Source organism: Antedon bifida, chromosome 2, assembly GCF_963402885.1.
Source record: "Antedon bifida chromosome 2, ecAntBifi1.1, whole genome shotgun sequence".
Classification (NCBI taxonomy): Eukaryota; Metazoa; Echinodermata; class Crinoidea; order Comatulida; family Antedonidae; genus Antedon; species Antedon bifida.
In genome coordinates, this window is record NC_136227.1 from 30,552,536 (window position 1) to 30,580,224 (window position 27,689).

The window sequence follows — 27,689 nt, forward strand, 5'->3', positions numbered from 1 at the left end:
ATTAATTATAATGCTGCAACAAATCGAATCGGTGTTTACCCTGTTTACCCATTTTATAATATTTCCAGTAAAGCGGTTGATTTAGCTGTTTTTGAAGAAGATTAATATTGATAACAAATTACTCTTTCATATCTATACTTGATATATGAAAATGTATCATTTTGATTGAAAGAAACTATATTCACGATCAAATAATTAGCAGTTTGAATGAAATGTTTGCGTAAAAAATATTTAATAAAATTGTAAAAATTGGAGTAAATCATATTTATGAACTGGCAACATATTAACGTTGAGAACACGCTTGGTAGACATTTTGCGTGAGTGCAGCGGTTTGTGAGTTGTGTAAGTATGAAAAGAAGAGCAATTATAGCATAAATATTTATATAAAATTATGTTACTTTTCTTCAAATATTAAGCTTATCTTGTGCGTTTTGGTAAATAGCTAAAACTATACTAATTAACCTATCTTAAAACATAAAAGCTAGGCCAGTAGCATACCCCATGAAGCAGGTCTCCTTTCCAGCATGCAGCCGGCGCGCGACGAAAAGACCAGAACGATGGTTTTTTTGTACAAACTTAAGCGGCAGCAGGAGTCTAGGCCTAGGGGGAAACCAGCCGCGTGGATATTTATTCTTCCTAGGCCTATACGTGAAATGCCTGTTCATTTCAGTCTATTATATTCATGTAGGCTAGTCGGTAAAGTAACGTCTGTACTGTTTACTCAGGGAAAAAAAGTGCATTTCTATCCCATCAATTTTTAACACACAGTAGTTTATGGTGTTTTTAGGCCTAGATAGGCCTATATGAGAAAATGAATTGATTTCATTTTGGCATTTAGTAGGCCAGGTCTATAATAATTAAGCTACCATATACCCTATAATAATAGATATTGCTACACCCATGAATTATTAATATTAAATACAGTTTTCTCCCAATCAATGTAGAAATCAAGTAAGGCAAATTAAACCAATAGGGTTGGTGAACATCAGTCCAAAATACGCAGAATTTTTTTCCAAAATACGTCAACTTGAGGGCGCTATACTAATCCAAAATACGCGAGTCTTTCCAAAATACGTCAAGTTGAGGGCGCTATTCATTTTCCAAAATACGCGATTGTCCAAAATACGTCAACTTGAGGGCGCTATTCATTTTTCAAAATACGCGATTTGTCCAAAATATGTCAACTTGAGGGCACTATTCATTTTCCAAAATACGCGATTTGTCCAAAATACGTCAAATTTTGGGGCGCTAGTAATTTTCCAAAATACGTCAACTTGAGGCCACTATTAATTTTTAAAAATTTATAAAATTATCCACCTATTATTCGCTATCAGTCCAAAATACACAGAATTTTTCCAAAATACGTCAATTTAAGGGCGCTATGCTAAACACAAAATACGCGAGTCTTTCCAAAATACATCAACTTGAGGGCGCTATTAATTTACCTAAATACGCAACATCTCCAAAATAATTTTTGGGGCACTTGTTCCAAAATACTTCAACTTGAGGCTAGTACTATATTAATTTTCTAACAATAGGAAAATTATCCAACTTAAAACAACTTTTGTAGAATAGAAAGTTATCCGACATAATTGAAGGCACAGTTTTCCAAAATACGCGAATTTTACACAAAATATTCAAACCTGAGGCTGTTTTCAAAAATACTATAAAGGATTGTATCTTCAACATTGAAAAGGAGAACCATTTTGGTAAGTTTTAAGTTCAGTTTGTATCATATTAGATAATAGGTCTTGTGTAGTAGTCTCATTGGCAATAATATATATCAATATTTGTTGTATGTTAGGCCTATATCTATATTGTCACAAAAAGCAATATTAAGTATACGTGTAGGCATATAGTATAATTGGTATACTTAACTATAGGAAAATGCAAGTTATGTTATTTTGTAATATATTAAAATTAAAATAATAAGAAGAAACAAGAATAAAAATACTCTAGATGATTATACTAGGTTATATCATTTGGTAGTGGTGGTCCTGTAGCCTTACATTTTTTTCTGAAAACAACCAAAGTTATTCAAAGTTTTCATCCTACAAAAATACGATAACCAGTTACTATTTTTGATGGAAATATTTTCTCAAATCAACTAAATTACGTCGTGATAATAATTAAAATAAACTAGAATTTAATTCGTCACTTTGACGAATTATAGGTGATCATTTTTATCATTTTAATGAAATTAAAACTTTTTAAACATGCACGTACGTTAACATACGATCGTAAAAAGTTGATGTATGCCATCCTATGATATGATGCATACGCTTATAGTGCTGAGTTGTGCATGCCATATACAATATGTACAGTATATACTGTATATCTATATACAGTGTAGCATAGGTGAAATTACGGGACACACATCATGTTCTAATTTTTTGGTATGATGGAATTATCAAAATAAACTCAAAGATGACAATTTCGAAAGATAATGAATTGAGCAAATAAATATAAGAATTGCAAGAGAATTTGGCATGTAGAAGCGCTGTGCGCGCTGTTTGAAATTTGTATAACTTTGACGAAAAAGATGAAAAAACTACTTTTTAACTTCATCTGGCCATATGTTAACGTCACAACATCCGATAGGCTTGGTTTTTATATGAATTCATATCTACATTTCATCAGCTTTCATAATAAATTATAATCATCAAGGTAACCTTCAATTCTGAAGAGCTGTAAGATATTCAAATTTACGGCAAAGGTGAAATTACACGACCTACGTTATTCAAGTTTTTACGCGTGATGACGTCATCAAAATGAAAACACTGACAACTTATGATAAAGATAAATAATTAAGCAAACACACACTGAAATTTGTGCGAAAATCGAGCTCAAATAGCGGAGATGCGCTCTATTGAATGTGATAACCTACACAAAACGGAAAAAAATCCTAATTTTTAAATTCAAGTGGCCATTTGATGACGTAATACCATTTTGTACGTCTAATGTGTATATACATTTATATCTACAACTCAATGGCTTCCCGAATAAGTTAAAAAACTTAGGGGTCATCGTGCATTCTGAAGAGTTATTTTCATTTTAAAAATGCCTTATTTTTCATCATTTTCAGCACTTTTATGCAATTAATGTGCGCATTTTGTCATTTTTAACATGCTCGTATAGCGTTATTTTAAGTCGGAACGGACTCAAATTTGGTGAATGTACTAAGGATGGTGAGTAGAATGCGATTTCTACAAAAAATTCGTATTTTTACGCTTTTTAAGAATTGCGCGCGCAAAAATGCATTTTTGCGCAGTAATTTTTTGAAACACGCAAATAGCCTAATTCATGCTCTAAATTGATCAAAACTTAATTTTGAGCTTTTTAAATTTTTTACGCGCGATTTCACGCGTATAACCCTACGTGCGCGTGCCTTTTATTGGTTAATATATTTACCTTTTACCTGAAGTTTACGTATTGTGAATTTTATTGATATGTGATAAAGAGTTATGGCGATATGATTGATAATGTGATTTAACAAAATGGCGTATAAATGACGTCACGGTTGAGCGATGTTGCTGAAAAGCTTATTAGGATTAAGTTACAGTATTTGAAAGATATTGTGAAAATTTTGTCATCTTCAACATTCAACTTTTTGAGATAATTGTTACACAAAATCTGTACAGAGAGAAATAAAGAATAAAGATTTCATACAATAACAATAGGTGATCATTTTATTCTAAATGATCACCTAATTAAAATCATACGATATAACGATTTCATTTTGAATCATTTAAAGTATTTTTATTCTTGTTTCTTTTTATTATTTCAATTTTAATATATTACAAAATACTTCTTCTAACCAATTATTGATATTATTTTAATTACAATACCATATGCTTTTTATTATTATATATGAAATAACTATTATGTTAGATTTCAGATTAGGTAACTTGTATTAGACCATACAGTACATTAAATTGAAAGCGATGTTGGTCTGTCGAGCTCGGGAAAAATATCAATTTTGTAGATCACCAAATATATAACACATACCTATGACTATACTTGTACATGCTGTTTTTGTAGCCGGTTTATGCCTCATTTACACTAGCTACGTCTGGCAATGAAATCGTACATCGTTCAGACATTATTAATGTATATTATAGGCACTGTCTATTGACTGATGTTGGCACATATTTGTTTTTATTCAGTAATAAATAATAATTGGCTACTCTATGGCATTTTATTTACAAAAAAAAACCTGCCTTCCAATAATTATAACTAAAATGTACTTGTTTATTTTACTCTAAGAAACTTTTTTTTAATACATTAAACTCTCAATATGATACATTTGGAAAGGCCCTCATATTTTGGAAAAAAGTTTGCCGCCTTCAAGTTGACGTATTTTGGAAAATTAGTAGCGGTTCCAAATTGACGTATTTTGGACAAATCGCGTATTTTGGAAAATGAATAGCGCCCTCAATTTGACGTATTTTGGACAATTCACGTATTTTGGAAAATGAATAGCGCCCTCAAGTTGACGTATTTTGGACAATTCGCGTATTTTGGTAAATGAATAGCGCCCTCAACTTGACGTATTTTGGAAAGACTCGCGTATTTTGGATTAATATAGCGCCCTCAAGTTGACGTATTTTGGAAAAAATTCTGCGTATTTTGGACTGATGTTCACCAACCCGACTCAATTAAACTGAGTCCAGAATTATTGATAATCTACTAAATACAGAGAAGAAGTCAAATAATATTGTACTTTCCCTATCCAATTGAAAAAATATAGTCTTTGATTGCTCTCAATTTAAACCGGCAAATCTTACTGGCAAAACCTGCTTCAGGAGAACACTGGATATAAGATGTAGCTCTATCAAACCATTGACATTAATTTACTAAAATACTAACCTTTTTGAAAATTTAATTTGAAGACTTTTTAGGTGACAGCCAGCATCAAGATGGCTGCTCCTTATGGATTGCCTCCAGGTATGCCAGGCTTTCCACCTGGCTTCCAAGTATTTGGAGCTAGACAGCCAATGCAAGCTCAACCTCCACAGCCACCTCCTGTACCTGATTACATGTCAGAGGAAAAACTACAAGAAAAAGGTAGGCCTAGGTAGTTTTTATTTATAAAATGTATTCTGCACAATAACAAATATTTGTATTCAATATGTAGCAAGAAATGTTTAATACAGTTCATTACTTATATAATTTATAATTGATTGAACATTTGATTTAACAAATTTAATATTAAAATATTTCTCTTATTCTGGAACAGCAAGAAAATGGCATCAGCTACAGACTAAACGATATGCAGAGAAACGCAAATTTGGATTTGTGGAGGCTCAAAAAGAAGACATGCCTCCTGAGCATGTGCGCAAAATCATTCGTGACCATGGAGACATGACAAACAGAAAGTTTCGACATGACAAAAGAGTTTACTTAGGGTAAATTAATTTAGTTTCGTGTGAGGAATATTTTCTATAAGAATATAATGTACCTTTATATTTAGTTTAGTAAACTATAATAATTCATAAGGCTAACCCCTAATAATGATATGTAAGCTCTGTATATATTCTATATACGTCTGCACATCTATAATTAATAATATAATAGTCCAAAGGCAAATTACTGAAAAAATGACAATGCCGTTGGATATCAGTGGCTGAATCTCAATAAAGATACAAAAATGATAAAGTAAAACAGCCAGAAAAATTGGCAGAGCTTTCGGGCAACACTAGCTCTTCATCAGTGCAAGTGTTAATAGGTGTTAATGATATAATAGTGTATATAATCTGATAATTGCATTTCAACAGAGCCTTGAAGTACATGCCGCATGCTGTATTGAAGCTATTAGAGAACATGCCAATGCCTTGGGAACAGATCCGTGATGTCTCTGTACTCTACCACATAACGGGTGCGATATCCTTTGTCAACGAAATACCAAGAGTGATTGAACCAGTCTACATTGCACAATGGGGGTAAGTGCAAAGGCATGTTTCTATAACAGTGGTGGATCCAGGATTCTGAAATAGGAGACCCAGGGGCTAAAAATGGTGAAATGAAAGCCTGAGCATAATTTGATGTCCAATCACAACAATTCCATCGAAAATGGGTAGTTTGACCAAGCTTTATCCATTAAATCACAACATGATTTATTTTGTGATTTATCAAAAGATATCAAAATTATTGCACAAATTTCTTGCAATAGAGATCTAGTACAAATTAATTTGTATTCATATATTATTATTGTAGCCATTTTATTGTTTCTGAATTTCTACCATCTAGAACCATGTGGATCATGATGAGACGTGAAAAGCGTGATCGACGGCACTTCAAAAGAATGCGGTTCCCACCGTTTGATGATGAAGAGCCTCCACTGGACTATGCTGACAATGTGTTAGACGTTGAACCGTTAGAAGCCATCCAAATGGAACTGGACGAGGAGGAAGATGGTCCTGTTTATGAATGGTTCTATGATCATAAACCACTGAGTGAGACTAAGTAAGGAACCAGGGGAGAAATATATTTTCTAAATGTTAATTCTATCGCCTTTAATTCAGTTCTCCCAAAATCAGATTACTTGACTACTGGAAATTCCCTAAGAATCAGATTTTTTTCTAAAATCAGACAGATATTTTAGCCATGCTTAAATGTGTTGAGTGTCACCCAGGCTAAATTTCTTCTTGATCTATCTAAATTTTCACTACTACAACCCACCCACCCTAGAAAGCATCAACATTCAGCTGCCTAATCGCAACTATTCAAAGGATTCTCCAAGTATGTCCGTTCAACCTGTTTGCCTCTGTACTCAAAATTATGTTAGTGATGCAGTACTGTATTCATAAACCTAGCATGGATACTAAATCTGTATTTGTTTTTATTATAGACCTATAATTTGTCTTTTATCTTTGCAGACTTGTGAAAGGGCCAAGCTACAAACAATGGTACTTGACCTTACCAATCATGTCCACACTGTACCGATTAGCCAATCAGCTTTTAACAGATCTAGTAGATGATAACTACTATTACCTATTTGATCTGAAGTCATTCTTTACGTCTAAAGCACTCAACCAAGCTATTCCAGGTGGACCAAAGTTTGAGCCACTTGTAAAGGACGTCAACCTACAGTGAGTTTTATTTTTGTTGTTAATTAATGTTACTGGATAAAATTATTAATACTATCCAATTGTAGTTCTTTGTTTGAAGATAATTTTGTTTTATCCTGTAAACATGATCATCAATACTATCACATGATAGTACTAGCTTAGTTACAACAAGGCAATCTAACATCAGATGCTGAGCTCTGGAGATCAAAGAGTTTAACTGTGGCTGCGACATGATCAGTTTCACGCCTCATAACAGACAGTATAACAGAGAGTATGTACATAGTGCAGTACTGTTGGTATTTGACGCAGCCAGACATAAGATCAAAGGACTGTTACAAGTTCCGATCTTGGCAAGCTCAGTGTCCTGTTGTTAGATTTTCTTGGTTACAATAAGATTTGCTTACGTGCACATGTGAAGTGTTGTTTTGTACATATACCTTGCATGTACATGTGTACATTAATTACTATAGGTCCTGAGATTTTTAAAACAAGCCTTTCTTTTTGCAGAGACGAAGATTGGAATGAGTTCAATGACATTAACAAAATCATCATCCGGCAGCAGATCCGTACGGAATACAGGATTGCATTCCCGTACCTGTACAATAATCTACCGCACTTTGTTCATCTCACATGGTAAGGTTGTCAGGTAAAGTCGGGCTCCAGAGTGGGTTTGTATTTTGTACAATAGAAAACCTAAAGCATTGGGATGGATGGAGCTTGTAATGTAACCGTCCGAAAGTACTTGTTGTTGTAATAAAAATTCACCAATTGTTAGTCGTTGTTGGAAGTATAATTTATATCGTCCTATGCAGATGTTACTTGTTTCTGTGCTTACTTTTTCTATTGTACAATATACTTTTAATTCTGGAGCCTGACATTAACTTAAGGAATTGCATACTAACTAAACATATATAATATGACAAAATTTCATAACACTGTCGTGAACTTACAGATTTGTCCATTTTCAGGATATTTTTGTTTGGACAAACAGAATGGCATCTTTTTAATTTGGTGTATAAGCTTGTTACTTGCTGTCTTTCAGGTATCACACTCCAAGTGTTGTGTTTATCAAGACGGAAGATCCTGATTTACCAGCCTTCTACTTTGACCCTCTCATAAATCCCATATCACACAGAAATGCTGTTAAAGTAAGTTGTTGTAACAAGGTATTTATAGCTTACTATGGTGGTAATACACTACTTCGAGTTCCATTAGTCAGACTGAAGTGTTGCACCTTTCAATCTTTTTTATATTAAGCTCTGTCTACAATATCAAACTTTATGTGACAAAAACATGTGATGTGCCTATATATGGACATGATGATGTCATATCACTACCATATTTGGCCACATCACACTTTTTTTGTCAAAATAGTTTGATAGTGTAGACAGTGCTTTAGAGTTTAATTAAAAAGTCTCATCAGTTAAACACTAAAGATGCAATGAATTAAATCATTTTGTTTGTCCTTTTTTTCTTATAAGCAAAGAATAATGATTAACATGAAATGTCTTGTCATCTAAATAACTTCCAGATGATTCCATAAAAGGATTCTTTTTAAAAAATCTTGTAAAAATTAGTGTAATTTTTTTTGTAGTCATTTGAACCATTACCTGAAGATGATGAGGAGTTTGAGCTACCAGACTACTGTCAGCCATTCTTACAAGATCGCCCTCTATACACCGATAACACAGCGAATGGAATTGCTTTATTGTGGGCACCTCGTCCATTCCATCTGCGCTCTGGAAGGCAGAAGAGAGCAATTGATATTCCACTTGTAAAAGCATGGTATGTTGGTATTACTATCCAATGTCATTTCTTTTATCAAAGCTACAAGGCTAAACTGTTAATGGTTGTCTTTAAGTATAGGATTTGTACAGGATAACCAGCTTTGTACACTATAGGAATGAACTATTATTATTATACTTTTGTATTTTTATATCAATCATTTTTTCGATAGGTACAAAGAGCATTGTCCAGCAGGTCAGCCAGTCAAAGTGCGTGTGTCATACCAGAAGCTTCTCAAGTATTATGTATTAAATGCATTGAAGTCTAGACCACCTAAGTCACAGAAAAAAAGGTTTGTTTGCATTTTGTCTTCTTCCTGTATCTAGACTCACAGAACCAGACTTTAATTTTGAACTTTAAGTTTTAATTTATGGAATTTTGAAGTATAAATTATTTTTTATTAGGTACCTGTTTCGGTCGTTCAAGGCAACTAAATTCTTCCAGTCGACAACATTAGACTGGGTAGAGGTTGGTTTACAAGTGTGTCGACAGGGCTACAACATGTTAAACCTGCTTATACATCGTAAGAACTTGAACTACCTCCATTTGGATTACAACTTTAACCTGAAGCCTGTGAAGACCCTCACAACCAAGGTATGTTTACTGAATTCTACTGGAAATAAGGAGATTACAATAGATCTGTCGGTTTTCTGGGTCATATTTTAAATAAAAGAAATGCTCTCCATAGTTGCCTATTGTTTAAATGATATGCCTTTGTGTAGTTTTATATTATCTTTATATGTAATGTTTGTGGTATATTTTCAGGAAAGAAAGAAGTCTCGATTTGGTAACGCCTTTCATTTATGTCGTGAAGTGCTACGCTTGACTAAACTCACAATCGATGCACATGTGCAGTACAGACTGGGAAATGTTGATGCTTTCCAAGTAAGTATTTAAAGTTTCAATTTATTTTACCATTTCAAAAAGATAAATAACAAATGCTGGTATGGATGACCATAAGAGCAAAGCTCTTGTTGCTTGAAGGCTCTAATATTCTAAGCATATACTGCCACCATTCCCACATATTTTCTCATCTACCTGCATTTTAATTGTTGTTTTTTGACAGTTGGCAGATGGGATACAGTACATCTTTGCTCACATAGGTCAGCTGACTGGTATGTACAGATACAAATACAAACTGATGAGGCAGATTCGTATGTGTAAAGATTTGAAACATGTCATCTACTACAGGTTTAACACAGTAAGTAACAAACAGCAAGATAGAAGTAAGATATTGTTTGTGGTACACCACGTATGTAGTTCTGAAAAGAACTGTTGAGTTTCCTCAACGCTTCGATCAACATTCTTCAATAGAGGTAGTTGTAAAAATGAATGTCTCAAAGAAAGACTAAAGCTCTGTCTACACTATCAAACTGATCTGACAAAAAAAGTGTGAAGTGCGCAAATATAGTAGTGATATTCTTAAATATGGGCACATCACATAAAGTTTGATAATGTAGACAGAGCTTTATAAATCTCTGGTATGAAAAACTAGATTGATTGTCTCCGTTCTCTCCAACAGGGTGCAGTAGGCAAAGGCCCTGGTGTTGGTATGTGGACACCAGGTTGGCGTGTCTGGGTATTCTTTATGCGTGGCATCACGCCTCTTCTAGAACGATGGCTTGGAAATCTATTGTCGCGACAGTTCGAAGGAAGGCACTCGAAGGGTGTGGCCAAGACTGTTACTAAGCAACGTGTTGAAAGCCATTTTGATCTTGAGTTAAGAGCATCTGTAAGTATTTTATTACATTATTCTTGTAATTTGATTGGTTAATTACGCATCACATGTCATTGGAATGAAAGCGTGATATCTAATGGTGATAATTAATGCACTCTAATACATTTTAAGCTTTCTGTAAACATTTTGAGAATTTTTTCCATGCGGTATTGTGGTCGGACCTCACTGAAATAAAATAAACTTGTTAATCTTTATTATAATGGCTAATAATATATTTGTTATCATGTCGATTAGGTCATGCACGACATTGTTGACATGATGCCAGAAGGAATCAAGCAGAATAAAGCCAGGACAATATTACAGCATCTCAGTGAAGCATGGCGCTGCTGGAAAGCTAACATTCCATGGAAGGTAAGAAAAATCCCTACTAAAATGTATTTAGTAGAAGTAAGATTATAGTAAGATTTTCTTCTTTTATATATATTTATATATTTTTTAATTTGTGATCAATTTTTTCAGGTACCTGGACTTCCGTCCCCGATTGAGAACATGATTCTAAGATACGTAAAATCTAAAGCCGATTGGTGGACCAATACGGCTCATTACAACCGTGAGCGTATCCGACGTGGCGCAACTGTCGACAAGACCGTGTGCAAGAAAAATCTTGGCCGATTGACGCGTCTCTACTTGAAAGCAGAACAGGAGAGACAACACAATTACCTAAAGGTATATATATCTTATTAACTGGAAGCTGATAAAATGTGTACTATGCTATCTTCTAGCTTGTCAAGAGTGTAGTGCATATCATGAGCAGGATAGCCAGAGACTTCCCTAAAACATTTTATTCAACTTTGTTTTACCAGGGTAGCTCTAACAGCATAGATGGTAAACTATCTTGTCTAAAGAAACAAAAAACATTCCTTTAATATAGTTTGTATTTTTCTTTGTAGGACGGTCCATATATCACAGCTGAGGAAGCTGTTGCTATCTACACCACTACAGTGCATTGGTTGGAGAGTCGAAGATTCTCGCCCATCCCGTTCCCCCCACTGTCTTACAAGCATGACACTAAACTGCTTATACTTGCCCTAGAGAGGCTTAAAGAGGCATACAGGTAAGGACTTTGTGTATGAAAGTGTGCTTAATAATAATAATATAGAATGCTATAGTGCACATACCACTCAAGAGTGCTCAAGGCACTTTTAATGCTGACCAAAACTGAGCCATGGGTATAACAAATATACATTATATCTATCTTCATTTTATTGGACAAATTGCAGCACAATGCTAAACTATGCTTAATACATAATCTAGTCGAGTGATGTTTTAATTCTGGCACACTTAGTGAATGTAAGTCGCCTTAAAATTCTTAATTCTTTTAAACATTTTTTGTGTATTATATTAATTTAAGTGGTATAACCAAATTTGATTTCTAATTATTTTTCAGTGTTAAAAGTCGTCTGAATCAATCACAGCGTGAAGAGCTAGGGTTAATTGAACAGGCGTATGACAATCCCCACGAAGCGCTCAGCAGAATCAAACGTCACTTGCTCACACAGAGAGCCTTCAAAGAGGTATGTAGAAACTTGTACAGTCAACTCTCCCAATACAGGACACCTTTGGGCTGTATGTCTGGTTTTCTGGTATTCGGAATGTGTTTTTAATGGTAAAATGAATTTTTAACTCTTTGGTATTGGGAGAGCTGTTTAATAATTTGTAATCTTGCCATAGAAACTGTATTTCAATGTTGAATTTTATTTAGTTACTCTGGCTGTTACAAGTTATCAATCCGTATTCCCTTAGATTAATTTTTAACATTAAGGGTAAGTGTTTCCCTTGCCCTAAGTGAAGTGAATAGTGAATACAGCCACAGTGACCTTTAGGTCGCAACTATACTAGGCCTATAATTTAACTTAGTATGTAACCCTAAACAAAATTGTCATTATTGATAACAGGTTGGAATAGAATTCATGGACTTGTACAGTCATCTCGTACCAGTGTACGACGTTGAACCTCTAGAGAAGATAACAGACGCTTACTTAGATCAGTACTTGTGGTATGAAGCAGACAAACGAAGGCTGTTTCCACCGTGGATCAAACCAGCTGATACAGAACCACCACCACAACTGGTGTACAAGTGGTGCCAAGGTAAAGAGTTCAGTCAAATTAACTGCATAACAATACTCAAATCAATATCTTTATTCACCCCATCAAAACAATACACATAACAAAAAAGAGTAAAAGATGAAAGGTGACCTCCAGGAAACCCCAAGGGGATTGTGATAAGAGACCCACTAAAAGCTAGTTACATTAAGATAATAAATTAAAAAAAAATCTGTATTGCCGATTATTATTATTAATTGCACATTAAAACGAAACATTGACGTTCAATTTGATTTGCCAAACCGGGACATGCCAGAGCAGGTCTGAAAGTTATATGTTTTCTGCTTGGACGTGTGTTGAAATGGTCTTGTTTAGAAAAGACACAACATTCTGATTGAATAATCAAAATTTTATTTCGCAGGTATCAACAATCTACAGGATGTATGGGAGACATCTGAAGGAGAGTGCAATGTAATGATGGAATCGAGATTTGAAAAGATGTACGAGAAAATTGACTTGACATTGCTTAACAGACTGTTACGTCTTATAGTAGATCATAATATTGCTGATTATATGACGGCAAAGAACAATGTAGTTATAAATTACAAGGTATGGATAAATTATAAACTTTGAATCCTGGTTTACTTTATGTTTTATGACCAAATTTTACGTTTATGCCAGCCAACCTGGAAGATGTTAAACAAGGCCATATACATGGCTGCAGTCGCGTGCTCAAGTTAGCGTTTACCGACTGACCAACCGACATCGTGAGCTGTAGAGTCGGGTCTGCTGTTTAACTTGGATGAATTATAAACTGTTAATCCTGGTTTTTTATGTTTTATGACCAAATTTTACGTTTATGCCAGATAACATTGTGCCGACCTGGAAGATGTTAAATAATGCTACTGTAGTGGAGTTGTTAGCAACTCTAGAGTTCTAGGTTTCTGCTCTTTGCCTTAGTAAGAATCTTATTTTCAAAACAGTGTCAAACTTGAATGTAACATTCTTAATAATTGTTTACATCTTTGTGAATGTTTTACTACCAAGACAAAAACAGAAGTTATAGAAAGTTATAGTTGCGTCATTTTAAAATAATTGTATAGTAGTATTGACTTTATTACAATATTTAATTGCAGGACATGAACCATACCAATTCATATGGAATCATCCGTGGTCTACAGTTTGCTTCCTTTATTGTCCAGTTTTACGGACTTGTCCTGGACTTACTGTGCCTAGGCTTGCATCGGGCAAGTGAGATGACCGGTCCACCGCAGTGTCCAAATGACTTCCTTTCATTCCAGGTAAGCAGAAACTCACGGATAAGTTTCTTTTATGGATATTTCATATATTTATTTTCCACACATTGATCAAAATAGAACAGATATTTATACTTTAGAAAAGAAAATATACAAAGATGACAATGCATTGAGTCTTTGTAGAATGCGCTATATAAGCCCCATTTTATTATTATTTTTATTAATCATCTATTCTACTATTAGCTATAAATATTAATTTATTTTTTTCAATTTTTCAGGATGTAGCCACAGAAACTGGACATCCTATCAGGCTATATTCCAGATATATCGACAGAGTACACATTTTTTTCAGGTATTGACTATTTTCTATTCATATCTATTTTTATAAGGCCATACTCTTTGAATCATCCATACTGCCAAAATAGCATATATATCCAGAGAAATATTTATCTTATCGATCATTTAATATAAATATGTAACCTTTTAATAATGAGCCTTCATGATTCTATTTTGATGTGGACACAATTTATAAGATATATTTACGACATCTTGTTCTTAGATTCTCGGCAGAAGAAGCCAGAGATCTGATCCAACGGTATTTGACAGAACACCCAGACCCTAACAATGAGAATATTGTAGGTTACAACAACAAGAAGTGCTGGCCTCGCGACGCCAGGATGCGTCTTATGAAACATGATGTCAATTTGTGAGTCCTTGTTTATATCTTCTTTTTTTTTTAAATAGTGATTTTAAACTGTAGGTCAAGTGTAAACAACTTCTACAACTTCTATCTAATTGTATATTGTAATGTATTTTGGTTGGTAATGCAATGTTTCAAAAAGAAAGATTTTTTTCACATTTTTTATTCATTTATTTATTGACATTGACCAAAAACTGGATCAGGTCAGACAATGGTTTTTGGCTAAAGTTAAATTTCTTTTTTGTTTTTTTTTGTGAAATAATAATAATTTAGTGAAAAAAAGTGAATAACTTTTTTTTAAACTGCGAAAATGACCTATTTAAAGTCTGATTTTTTTAAATCTTCATTTTTCATGTTTTTGGGGGACAATCTTTAAGCATCTTCTATCTGAACAAAGAAATAATTTTTTGTATTAAAAATAGCGTTAAAAAATAGTCTTTTACACTTTTATAATAATCAGAGGAAGAGCTGTATTCTGGGATATGAAGAATCGTCTTCCACGATCCATCACCACTTTCCAATGGGAAAACAGCTTTGTGTCCGTCTACAGCAAAGACAATCCTAACCTTTTGTTCAACATGAGTGGATTTGAGTGTCGTATACTGCCAAAATGCAGATCTACTTACGACGAGTTCACGCACAAAGATGGTGTGTGGAATCTGCAGAATGAAGTGACCAAAGAACGTACGGCTCAGTGCTTCCTTCGGGTGGATAACGAGTCGATGCAAAAGTTCCACAATAGAGTGAGACAGATTCTGATGGCGTCAGGATCAACCACTTTTACAAAGGTTAGTTTATCGTTTTCAAAAATTAAAAGTTAATCTATTGTTTTCTACTAATTTTCTGTAGTGAATTACACCAGAATGCCTAAAGCTCTGTCTACACTATCAAACTAGTTTGACAAAAAAGTGTAGTGTACCCAAATATGGTAGTGGTATTCCCAAAGATGGTAGTGATATGACATCATCATGTCCATATATGGGCACATTACAAAAAGTTTGTTAGTGTAGACAGAGCTTTAATGTTGGATCTATTCTCACAAAATGGTTTTAATCATTTCATGTGCGAAATGGTAGTTTGTACAAAAGATATTTTGATAATGGGTTATTCTTTATATAAATTCAGATGTCCTCAGCACGATTATGAAAAACCACATTTCATGAAAATTTGTGTTTTACAGATTGTCAACAAATGGAACACTGCCCTCATCGGCCTAATGACATATTACCGTGAAGCTGTCGTTAATACTCAAGAGCTTCTAGACTTGCTTGTCAAATGTGAGAATAAGATACAGACGCGTATTAAGATCGGTCTTAACTCCAAGATGCCTAGTCGATTTCCACCTGTTGTATTCTACACACCAAAGGAGCTGGGTGGTCTTGGAATGTTGTCAATGGGACATGTACTTATTCCACAGTCAGATTTAAGGTTAGCAATTATTTTAGTAGAATCAAATTAATTAGTTATTTAGAAATTGCTTTTAGTAGAATCAAATTAATTTACTACATCATTAGTCAAACAGTGAATTATCCCAAAACTAATTTTTTTTTCGGCTAGCCAATGTGATATTAATTTTTGGTGAGAACTTTAAAAATATTGTTTAATCCATTGCTAGGTGGTCACAACAGACAGACGTTGGCATCACTCATTTCCGATCTGGTATGAGTCACGATGAAGATCAGCTGATTCCAAACTTGTATCGTTACATCCAACCCTGGGAAAGCGAGTTCATTGACTCGCAGCGAGTATGGGCCGAGTATGCCCTCAAGAGACAGGAAGCTACAGCCCAAAGCAGGTAACATACAAAGCAATATCATATTATACTTGTGATAAACAGTTGGCTCCTAAAACTAAAATTAAATTTTATTTATATTACCATATATCCTCTGGTATCCCAACACCTACAACACAAAATTGGGCCGACTATGGGGGGTGGGACTATACCCGGGGAAACCTGATTCAGGAACAAAAAATTGATTGGTAAGCATTTCTTGTAAAATCTCATCTGAACTGGCTTGAGCGAGGCCTACATCCAGACTAAAAGTCAATACTGGGACTATACTTGGAGATATGCCTGTTTGTGAAATCAAACATAAATTAGAGGTTGGATTATACCCAAGGATATATGGTAACATTTATTTCTTTTATATTATATACCGATGATTATATTGTTATCCCTGTCTTAAAAATATATGTGGATACTAAATATCTGAGGTTTTTCCCATTTGTCTTTGGATAGATAATCTTGTACTTTTTACCTTTTTATTACGTAATATTTGTTTTCCCTCTACAGACGTTTGACACTGGAAGATTTGGAAGATTCATGGGATAGGGGAATTCCCCGTATCAATACTCTGTTTCAGAAGGACAGACACACATTGGCTTATGACAAAGGATGGAGAGTCAGGACAGATTTCAAACAGTACCAGGTAAAAATAAAAGAGTGGATATAATGTGTTATTGTTCTTGCATATTCTGTTGTTGCATATGTGATGTGCATGATTGATTTAACTGGTTTTATTGGAAATTTCCATATATAGAAATTATGTATACATATAGGGATATATATTTATATTATCTGTGAACTGTTATATGGTATATGAAATTGTGTATCTAAAGCTCTGTCTCAACTATCAAACTAGTTTGACAAAAAAAGTGTGACGTGTTCAAATATGGTAGTGACATGACATCATCATGTCCATATATGGGCACATCACATTTTTTTTGTCGTCACATAAGTTGGATAGTGTAGACAAGGCTTTAAAGAGGAAGTGATGCATACTTGTATTACGTGATTTAACAATGATGTAGCCTCTAGAGGCTAGATAGTATCTGATCCTCTTTAGAACAATAATTTAGGAGTCTTTAGCATAATTAGAATATACTTTTCAATTGCTGAGTAAGCAATAGAAGAACTAGGTACTTTTCTCCATGTGCAGATAAGTAATGAATATATCAATCAATTAAAAAAGTTTTAAATTTTCAAAAATCGTCCAAATATGTCAATTTCCTAATAGGTAAGAGATTGTTCCAGATTCCAGGCACAGCAGTATTGAATGTCCGATCTTCCCATCTATGTTTTCTCCTTGGAATGTGCAAGAGCATTTGATAGCTCGATCTCAGTTCTCTTTTCCTCACTTCGAAGGATTATATCCAATGAACTTAAGAAAATGTATGCAAGAGCAACTGTTGATTTTGTTAATTGTTCATGTTTTATTTTTTTTGTATTTATTCCTTTGCAGGTACTTAAACAAAATCCATTTTGGTGGACTCACCAGAGACATGACGGTAAGCTATGGAACTTGAATAATTACAGAACAGATATGATCCAGGCTTTAGGTGGTGTAGAGGGAATACTGGAGCACACACTCTTCAAAGGAACGTACTTCCCAACATGGGAAGGTCTCTTCTGGTACGTTATTTATTTTAAAATGATTTATTAGTAATAAAAGCATATTTAACTAGAATTTAATTCGTCACTTTGACGAATTATAGGTGATCATTTTTATCATTTTACTGAAATTAATTTTTTTTAAACATGCACGTACGTTAACATACGATCGGAAAATGTTGATGTATGCCATCCTATTATATGCTTATAGTGCTGAGTTGTGCCTATGCCATATACAATATGTACAGTATATACTGTATATCTATATACAGTGTAGCATAGGTGAAATTACGGGACACACATGTTCTAATTTTTTGGCATGATGACGTTATCAAACTAAACTTTAAGATGACAATTTCGAAAGATAATTAAAAAAATATAAGATTTGGAAAAAAAATTGGCACGTAGAAGCGCTGTGCGCGCTCTTTGAATTGTGTATAACTTTGACGAAAAATATGAAAAAACTACTTTTTCACTTCAACTGGCCATATGTTAACGTCACAACATCCGATATGAATTAATATCTACATTTCATCAGCTTTCATAATAAATTATAATCATCAAGGTAACCTTCAATTCTGAAGAGCTGTAAGATATTCAAATTTACTGCGAAGGTGAAATTACACGGCCTACGTTATTCAAGTTTTTACGCGTGATGACGTCATTAATATGAAGATAGTGTCAACTCATGATAAAGATAATTAATTAAGCAAGCACATACTGAAAGTTGTGTGAAATTCGAGCACACATAACCAAGATGCGCTCTGTTGAATGTGATAATCTACACAAAAAGATAACAAATCCTAATTTTTAAATTCAAGTGGCCATTTGATGACGTCAAAACATTTTGTACGTAAAATGTGTACATGAATTCATATCTACAACTCAATGGCTTCCAGAATAAGTTAAAAAAATCGGGGGTCATCTTGCATTCTGAAGAATTATTTTCATTTTAAAAAAGACCTATTTTTCACCATTTTCAGAACTTTTGTAAAATTAATGTGCGCATTTTGTCATTTTTAACGTGCTCGTATAGCGTTATTTTAAGTCAGAACTGACTCAAATTTGGTGAATGTACTAAGGATGGTGAGTAGAATGAGATTTGTAAAAAAAATTCATATTTTTTACGCTTTTTAAGTATCGCGCGCGCAAAAACGCATTTTTGCGCAGTAATTTTTTGAAACACGCAAATGGCCTAATTCATGCTCTAAATTGATCAAAACTTAATTTTGAGCGTTTTAAATTTTTAACGCGCGATATCACGCGCATGAACCTACGTGCGCGTGCGTTTTTATTTGCTAATATTTTTACCCTTGATCTGAAGTTTACGTGTAGTGAATTTCATTAATATGTGATAATGAATTATGGAGATATGATTGATAATGTGATTTCGCAAAATGGCGTATAAATGTCGTCACGGATGAGTGATCACGCTGGAAAGCTTATTAGGATTAAGTTATATTATTTGAAAGATATTCTGAAATTTTTGTAATCATTGACATTAAACTTTTTGAGATAATTGTTACACAAAATAGTGTACAGAAACAATAAAAAGAAAAAAAAAAAAAAGAAAAAAAATAATAATAAAGATTTTATACAATAACAATAGGTGATCATTTTATTCTAAATGATCACCTAATAACTTGAATGATGCATTTTCTGGTATCTGCAGATTGGCAATGTTTGTGCCATTTCTGTTCGTAATAAAATGCTAAATTAATTCCAGCGCCTAGCATCGTTGGACTGACGGTGATTAAACACCTTAGTCCTGGTATCAAGCTGGAACAATGCTAATAATCACAAATGAAATAATGATTTTATTTTCTCTACACTGCATTTCATTAATATCATATCTTTGTTTTTTGTAAAGTTGTTTCTATCACTGTCCTGTTTGTAATAGAAACAACATTAAAAAAAAACGTATACCTTGGCTACTGAAATATTATATCCATTGTTTATAACAATTCGTATTTACAGGGAGAAGGCTAGTGGATTTGAGGAGTCTATGAAATATAAGAAGCTGACAAATGCTCAGCGATCCGGTTTGAACCAGATTCCAAACAGACGATTCACACTCTGGTGGTCTCCAACAATTAACAGAGCTAACGTAAGTGATAAATAGTGACAAATTGGAAAGTAATATTTATGTAAGATCAATTAAGCTCATTCACTAAACCCATGGAGGAAATATATAAATATATATATATTTTCTTCATACTAAGCTCAATGTTTTCTTTCTCTTTGATGATTAAAATTTAATTTGGCACATTCTTGCTTGTGGTGTCCTGGTTTATTGCCCAGGAAGTATGAAATATTTTATCAATTACTAATTTTTGTTTTGTTTATTATCAGGTATATGTAGGTTTTCAAGTACAGTTGGACTTGACCGGTATCTTTATGCATGGCAAGATTCCAACTCTGAAAATCTCACTGATTCAGATCTTCAGGGCTCATTTGTGGCAGAAGGTTCATGAAAGTGTTGTCATGGATCTGTGCCAGGTAAGTCATCTTTACAAATGTTTATTCTTAGCCTCATTGGTCGTATTGGGCCCGTTAGGCTTAGTTTATTTACCAGCTAAGTTGGCATCCTGAGACAATTATCGCTAAATTTGGTGGGTAGATAACTAACTTACCTAGGTCAAGTATTAACCCTGACCACGCCCATTGTGTAGAACAAGCTTGTATGGTATTATTAACTGGTCTAAAAAATGCAATGAATGGGGCTATGTGAACCCATAATCTTTTCAATTGAAGGCAGTAGCAGTTTGATGTGAACCAGGCTATTGAGGGAATGATGTATACATTATATAGTTGTGATTATCCATGATATAGCCTTCTCAGGCTAGATAGTATCTGACCCTCATTGCCTACACTAAAGACGTTTTGGAAAACTGTATACAAAAACTCTAAATCTTTTCCCCTGATATTTCTCATTGGAACGGTTCCTGAATTATATCAAAATCTAAGTTAAGAAGTATATATATCAATATAAAATAGGAAGTGAGTGTCTTCTTTATATTCTCACTTGCACTGACTTGCCTGAAAGCTTTGCACATTTTTTTGGCTGTTTTACTTTATCAATTTGAGTTAACTTTTTGCTTATTTGTTGAGATCCAGACACTGATACACACAGCATTTTTCACTAATTTACCTTGAATTTATATATAGATATCTTTGAATGATACTTTTGAATTGTAGGTATTTGATCAAGAGTTAGATGCTCTAGAGATTGAGACGGTCCAGAAGGAGACCATCCATCCCAGGAAGTCCTACAAGATGAACAGCTCTTGTGCCGACATTCTTCTCTTTGCCTCTTACAAATGGAATGTATCAAGACCTTCCCTCTTGGCAGACTCTAAGTAAGTTATACAGAATATATTTTGTTTATTTTTTTAAAAACCTAAACCTTTATAGTATAGTTAAACACAATTGCAATCCTGTTGGTGCAGTACCCGCTGCTTACTTGGGCTCGAATATAACCCGTGGTCATCAGCGCAAGCTAGAGGTATGAACGCCAGGCTAGTGATCTGGAGGTCGTGGGTTCGAGTCCCACCCGAGAATTATTTGAAAATTTTGTTCTCAATGTACTTAGTATAAAGTACAAATTACGTCCAAAAAGGGCAAAACATCTGACCAATTAAACCTTTATTTATAATTTGCAAATTCATAGTTTTAATTTTAATTGTTTTTTTTTTCTGAAGGGATACAATGGATAGCACAACTACGCAAAAGTACTGGCTTGATGTCCAGTTGAGGTGGGGCGATTACGACTCCCACGATGTTGAACGATACGCAAGAGCCAAATTCCTGGACTACACAACGGATAACATGAGTATATATCCATCCCCCACTGGCGCTCTGATTGCAATTGATCTTGCATATAATTTACATAGGTAAATAATTTGCATACAAGTGGTCATAAATGGCTCTTTGTTACTGATTTTATTTTTAATTAATTGAAAAAAAATCTCATTTACATAGGTGGATATTAGACCATCGAATCATGACATTTGTTTCACTTAAGGTAGTTTTGATGTAAATGAAATTTATTTATTTTATTTCAGTGCATTTGGTAACTGGTACCCAGGCTGTAAGCCCCTTATCCAGCAAGCCATGGGCAAGATCATGAAGGCCAATCCAGCCTTGTATGTCCTGAGAGAACGTATCCGCAAAGGCCTTCAACTCTACTCGTCAGAGCCTACAGAACCTTACCTTTCATCACAGAATTATGGTGAACTCTTCTCCAATCAGATCATCTGGTTTGTGGATGATACTAATGTGTACAGGGTTACCATTCATAAGGTAAACAATTTACTGTAATATTATTAAGAAACATGTAAGAGGGAATGATGTATACATTTTATTTTTGATCAACCATGATTATAGCCTCTTTAGGCTAGATAGTATCTGACCTTCTTAAACAAGTGGCATGTTGTCATTTTTAGCAGTTTTTAATTGTAGTAGCTTCGGTAACATTATATATATTTTGTGAAATTATTTTTTTTATTTCCAGACTTTTGAAGGTAACTTGACAACAAAGCCCATCAATGGAGCTATTTTTATATTCAACCCCAGAACAGGACAGCTTTTCCTCAAAATCATTCACACTTCGGTCTGGGCTGGTCAGAAACGTCTTGGACAGGTTAGTTATATCATGGAGGAAATATATTATATTAATTTGTATTATTGCAAGTGTGATTTGTTCTAAATGTATCTAAAGTAACAATATATGAATGTAAAGAGCATCATACTATAATGCAAATGTACGTTTTTCCATAAAGGCTTTCAGACCATGCTAGTGCCTTTGATTGAAATGTATACATATTGTGTAATTTCTGACCGTCTATAACCTAATTTTTCTAGGCCATGGCAGGTTAAACAAACACTAAATCTGATCCAAATTACTATGCATTTTCTGGTATCTGCAGATTTGACTGTATTGTGTCGTTTCTGTTCGTTATAAAATGCTAAATTAATTGCAGTGCCTAGCATCGTTGGGCTCTGATGTTATAACACATCTTAGACCTGGTATTAAGCTGCAACAACCTGTAAATATTGTGCTAAAATTAGGGCTCCATGCAAGGACGCTTTTCATTGCTCAAATTACTTGCATTGTGATTAAGTTATTGTTGTGTCCTAGCGAGGACAAAGCTTAATTATTGATAAGTTGTCAAAGCATTCAAATCAACCAATCTGTTAATCTGTTTAAAGTTATAATATAATTAATGAAAGTGTGTATTCGTAAATACAAATCTGGCAGTTTGTTGAATCATGGATGTTTTGTTTTTATTAGTTGGCCAAGTGGAAGACCGCTGAAGAAGTTGCTGCTTTGATTCGATCACTGCCAGTTGAGGAACAACCTAAACAGATTATAGTAACAAGAAAAGGCATGTTGGATCCACTAGAGGTAAGATATGTTAAATATTATTTCAACCTATTGTATCCAGGAACTTTGTCTTTCAGCCACCAAAAATATTCATTTATTTCTACTTATCTATGTGTGTATTATATAACATAACAAGAGTGGCTCTTGTTGATAATGCGTTTCCATAAACTTTATTTATAAAATTTATAATTATTACTTCAGGTACATTTGTTGGATTTCCCTAACATTGTCATCAAGGGCAGTGAGTTACAACTCCCCTTCCAAGCCTGCCTGAAGGTCGAGAAGTTTGGTGACCTCATCCTGAAAGCTACTGAACCACAGATGGTGCTGTTTAACCTCTATGATGATTGGCTGAAGACAATCTCATCATACACAGTAAGTTTACTGAATCACAAAAAATGCTAAAACCATATCTGTAATGAGCAAAATTCTCATTAGTCCATATTAAATGGGTAGTTACAATTTGTACCGTATGACAAAAAATGCTGGAACCATATCTTTTCAGCGTAACATAAAACTGAAATGAGTGGAATTCTCAATAGGATGTTGATTCGATTGATTAGTCCATGTTACTGGAATTGCAAATCTTGCTACTGGAAAAAAATAGTGGGGAGTAATTGTATGCTACACCAGTACCCTTTATTATGAGTTCACTCACTGTTAGTTGGAGTACAATCCATGCTATTGATAATTTAATTTTATTGACTTGTATTAAAATTGCATTTTCTGGTATCTGCAGATTTGACTGTATTGTGTCGTTTCTGTTCGTTATAAAATGCTAAATTAATTGCAGTGCCTAGCATCGTTGGGCTCTGATGTTATTAACGCATCTTAGACCTGGTATTAAGCTGCAACAAGTTGATATATCTTTTACTCTAAAGCTCTGTCTACACTATCACTTTATGTGACAAAAAAGTGATTTGCCCATATATGGACATGATGTCATATCACAACCATATTTGGGCACATCACACTTTTTTTGTCAAACTAGTCTGATAGTGAGCTTTAGGCTCTTTATGCTGCATGCTTATTATACCTATTTTTCACAGTTAATTTTTTAACCTTGATAGGCATTTTCACGTCTCATCTTGATACTCCGTGCTCTTCATGTAAATAATGATCGAACTAAAGTCATTCTAAAGCCAGACAAGACCACGATCACTGAACCGCATCACATCTGGCCAACATTAACCGATGAGGAATGGATCAAGGTTGAAGTTCAACTCAAAGATCTGATCTTAGCCGATTATGGAAAGAAAAACAAGTAAGTTTTTTGTTTATATATAATTTATTTTTATACAAACATAGACATGATTAATTGTATTATATTTTATTGCCTGTGGCACGAATGGTATGTTTTGACCCAATTAAACAAAAATGAGTAAATTAAATGTTTTTTCCATTAAAGTCTCTTTTTTTTTTTTTGCCTCAGTGTTAACGTTGCCTCCTTGACCCAATCTGAGATCCGAGACATCATTCTCGGCATGGAGATATCAGCTCCATCCCAACAACGTCAACAAATTGCAGAAATTGAGAAGCAGACAAAGGAGCAGTCCCAGCTTACTGCTACCACAACAAAGACTGTTAATAAACATGGTAAGTGATGTTTCTAATTTTAAATAAAATATATATAAAGCTAATCTTAGAAATAAGAAATTTATTTTTGATTACAGTTGAATTAAGTGGACACTTTCTGGACCCAACAAAGTGTCGCCTTAGTTGGACGTCTTTTAAAAAGTGGTCTCTCAAAGAAGGGTTATACAGTTAAGAATATTTTCATAATCCCTCGTTTTTTATTTTCACAGGTGATGAAATTATAACTTCAACGACAAGCAACTACGAGACCGCAACATTCTCATCAAAAACGGAATGGCGTGTACGTGCTATATCGGCGACCAACCTTCATTTACGAACCAATCATATCTATGTGTCGTCAGACGACATCAAAGAGACTGGATACACGTACATCTTGCCAAAGAACGTGCTTAAGAAATTTATTGTTATCTCTGACTTGCGTGCACAGGTAATGCACAAACATATGTGTGTATTGTCATTTACTAATGTTAGCCAATAAATCGGCTTTCATAGATTTAATTGGAACACCATAAAGATATTCCCCCAGCATAATTCTAAGATACCACCCTGAGAAACCTGAAGTACAGTTTTATTTGTTTCTCACCTAACCCTGTACCTCTCTAGCTAAATCTATTGCATTGTACTGGCAAATAAGTTTTCCTGTTCATAAAAAATAAAGGCATTGTATTATGAATATAAACATATTTTGTTTTTAGATTTCTGGGTACCTGTATGGAGTAAGCCCACCTGACAACCCTCAAGTTAAGGAGATTCGCTGCATTGTCATGGTTCCTCAATGGGGTACACATCAAACAGTACATCTACCAAATCAGCTTCCATCACATGAATACCTAATGGTGAGTAACTAATAACCTGTTTCCTTTTTAAAACAAAATTATTTGATTTGGAGTATTTAGTGCCACAAATAAATTGGTAACTAATTTTTGTTGCTGTTCAAAAATGTAAGTTTGTTCATTGCAGGAAATGGAACCTTTAGGTTGGATTCACACGCAACCAAATGAGATGCCACAACTATCGCCACAAGATGTTACCACACATGCTAAGATCATGGCAGATAACCCATCATGGGATGGAGAGAAAACAATTGTGATCACTTGCAGGTAGAGTAAATGATTTACATAACTTCTAATTATATTAATAGTAGGAAATTAAGTGATATGAAAGAGTTCCCAATTTCATTTTTGCTGCCATTTTTGCACCCAGCTAGCACTGACTCTCTGTCTTTATTTTCACAGTTTCACTCCTGGCTCATGTTCCTTAACCGCCTACAAATTAACACCCAGTGGGTTTGAATGGGGACGTCAAAACACAGACAAGGGTAATAATCCAAAAGGATACCTGCCGTCGCATTATGAGAAGGTACAGATGTTGTTGTCCGATCGTTTCCTCGGCTTCTTCATGGTTCCAGCTACAGGCTCATGGAACTTTAATTTTATGGGTAAGTAGAGATTACAGTGTTTGTTTATATACATTTTATGTAAAGCATAAAACACAAGGCATTTGTATAAGTCAAAACACTGTTTAAGAGAAGTATGTATTTTCATGAAGCAACAAATATTAAGTTAAAAACTCCTAAAATCACACTTTTTTCATAACATTGCTTAACATTTAGTTTTAGTTGTTTGTAAATGTTTTGATAAAGTGTAATGTAAATGGTTTATGTATGTGTGTTCCAGAGTCAGCCACCCAGATATATCCTTTGATTCATTATGCATTATTAACTATCTTTTGGCCACATACAGACATGAAAAAGAGTATGTGTTTAAAATTAAAAATAACATTGTGCATCATTTTCTCCTTTATAGGTGTACGTCACGATGCTGGTATGAGGTTCGATTTACAATTAGCAAATCCAAAAGAATTCTACCATGAAGTTCATCGACCATCTCACTTTTTGAACTTCAGTACATTAGAGGAGAGTGACATGTCTAGCAGTGACAGGGAGGATCTTTACAAATAGACATCACCAATATGTCAGGCTTTTGTAGAAAAAAAACCTTATTATAAATTAACAGTGTCAACTATTGCTACTAAAGCTGTATGAAATAACTTTGTCTGCACAAATATAAGAAATTGCGATATGCATAGATATTGGCTTTCATGGTGTGCTTATGATCATAGTTATTTCATATGGATTATTTTTTGCCAGGATTTAATCTGTGGGGTTCATGTATGAGAATGTCGGAAGATTAGGGAAATCCGAATAATGGTATATGACTAATAAGGAATGTTAATAGAAATATGTATATACTGTTAATTCTTTATCTGAATTATAATTGGATAATTCAAGCTGAAAGTGATTGTTGAAGAAATTCGGAAAATACATTCACAAATATTTTATCATAATTGACATGAAACTGTAAGTGAAAGTATTGTAAATCACCTTTTGATACTAATGTAAATACATACATTTTTCTTAATATTATTTTTTATTTGTCATAAATACTGTGATAATTAAATATTTGTTGGACTTAATAATTTATGTCATTTTTGGAAATGAATATTCCGAATAAAAAGGTATAAGAATGATGGATTTATAAGTTCTAAGATTAAACCCGTTACCGGAACATTTCTTTATTTGCATTACTTCAAGTAATCATGGATATTTAATAGAATAATGTTTAGAATTATCGAAAGTGAAATGACATTGTACACTTTTTTATTGCATTATTTCATTTGTTCTGTATGTTTTTAGAGAATTGATAATAAATACACTTTCTTTCA

General features: G+C 33.9%; 1 protein-coding gene, 1 long non-coding RNA gene and 1 other non-coding gene across 3 annotated transcripts in view; 2 read left to right on the forward strand and 1 right to left on the reverse strand.

The window, feature by feature from the left end:
- The window catches only part of LOC144834548 (uncharacterized), a 61,538-nt gene extending 45,818 nt beyond the window's left edge, over positions 1–15,720 (reverse strand). Inside the window, exon 1 of the long non-coding RNA XR_013610984.1 lies at positions 15,452–15,720. This is a non-coding gene — a long non-coding RNA (uncharacterized LOC144834548). The remainder of the gene's footprint in view (positions 1–15,451) is intronic.
- Positions 322–27,689, forward strand: LOC144834535 (pre-mRNA-processing-splicing factor 8). The gene is made up of 43 exons (XM_078689372.1): positions 322–342; positions 4,893–5,067; positions 5,240–5,408; positions 5,778–5,942; positions 6,250–6,465; positions 6,879–7,091; positions 7,578–7,703; positions 8,113–8,218; positions 8,665–8,855; positions 9,028–9,147; positions 9,260–9,449; positions 9,621–9,740; positions 9,922–10,056; positions 10,378–10,587; positions 10,828–10,944; positions 11,053–11,259; positions 11,484–11,647; positions 11,981–12,107; positions 12,489–12,681; positions 13,058–13,245; positions 13,773–13,937; positions 14,171–14,244; positions 14,452–14,598; positions 15,053–15,380; positions 15,773–16,020; positions 16,208–16,387; positions 16,886–17,021; positions 17,835–18,004; positions 19,961–20,090; positions 20,336–20,482; positions 21,182–21,342; positions 21,685–21,876; positions 22,048–22,285; positions 22,497–22,625; positions 23,277–23,390; positions 23,571–23,744; positions 24,440–24,633; positions 24,802–24,965; positions 25,175–25,392; positions 25,661–25,801; positions 25,926–26,065; positions 26,201–26,403; positions 26,771–27,689. The coding sequence occupies exons 2-43, from the start codon at positions 4,920–4,922 to the stop codon at positions 26,923–26,925; spliced, it is 7,053 nt and encodes a 2,350-aa protein (XP_078545498.1). The 5' UTR covers positions 322–342; positions 4,893–4,919; the 3' UTR covers positions 26,926–27,689.
- On the forward strand, positions 16,744–16,812 carry LOC144836526 (small nucleolar RNA R38). Its single transcript, XR_013611353.1, has one exon. It is a non-coding gene; the product is annotated as a small nucleolar RNA R38 (small nucleolar RNA).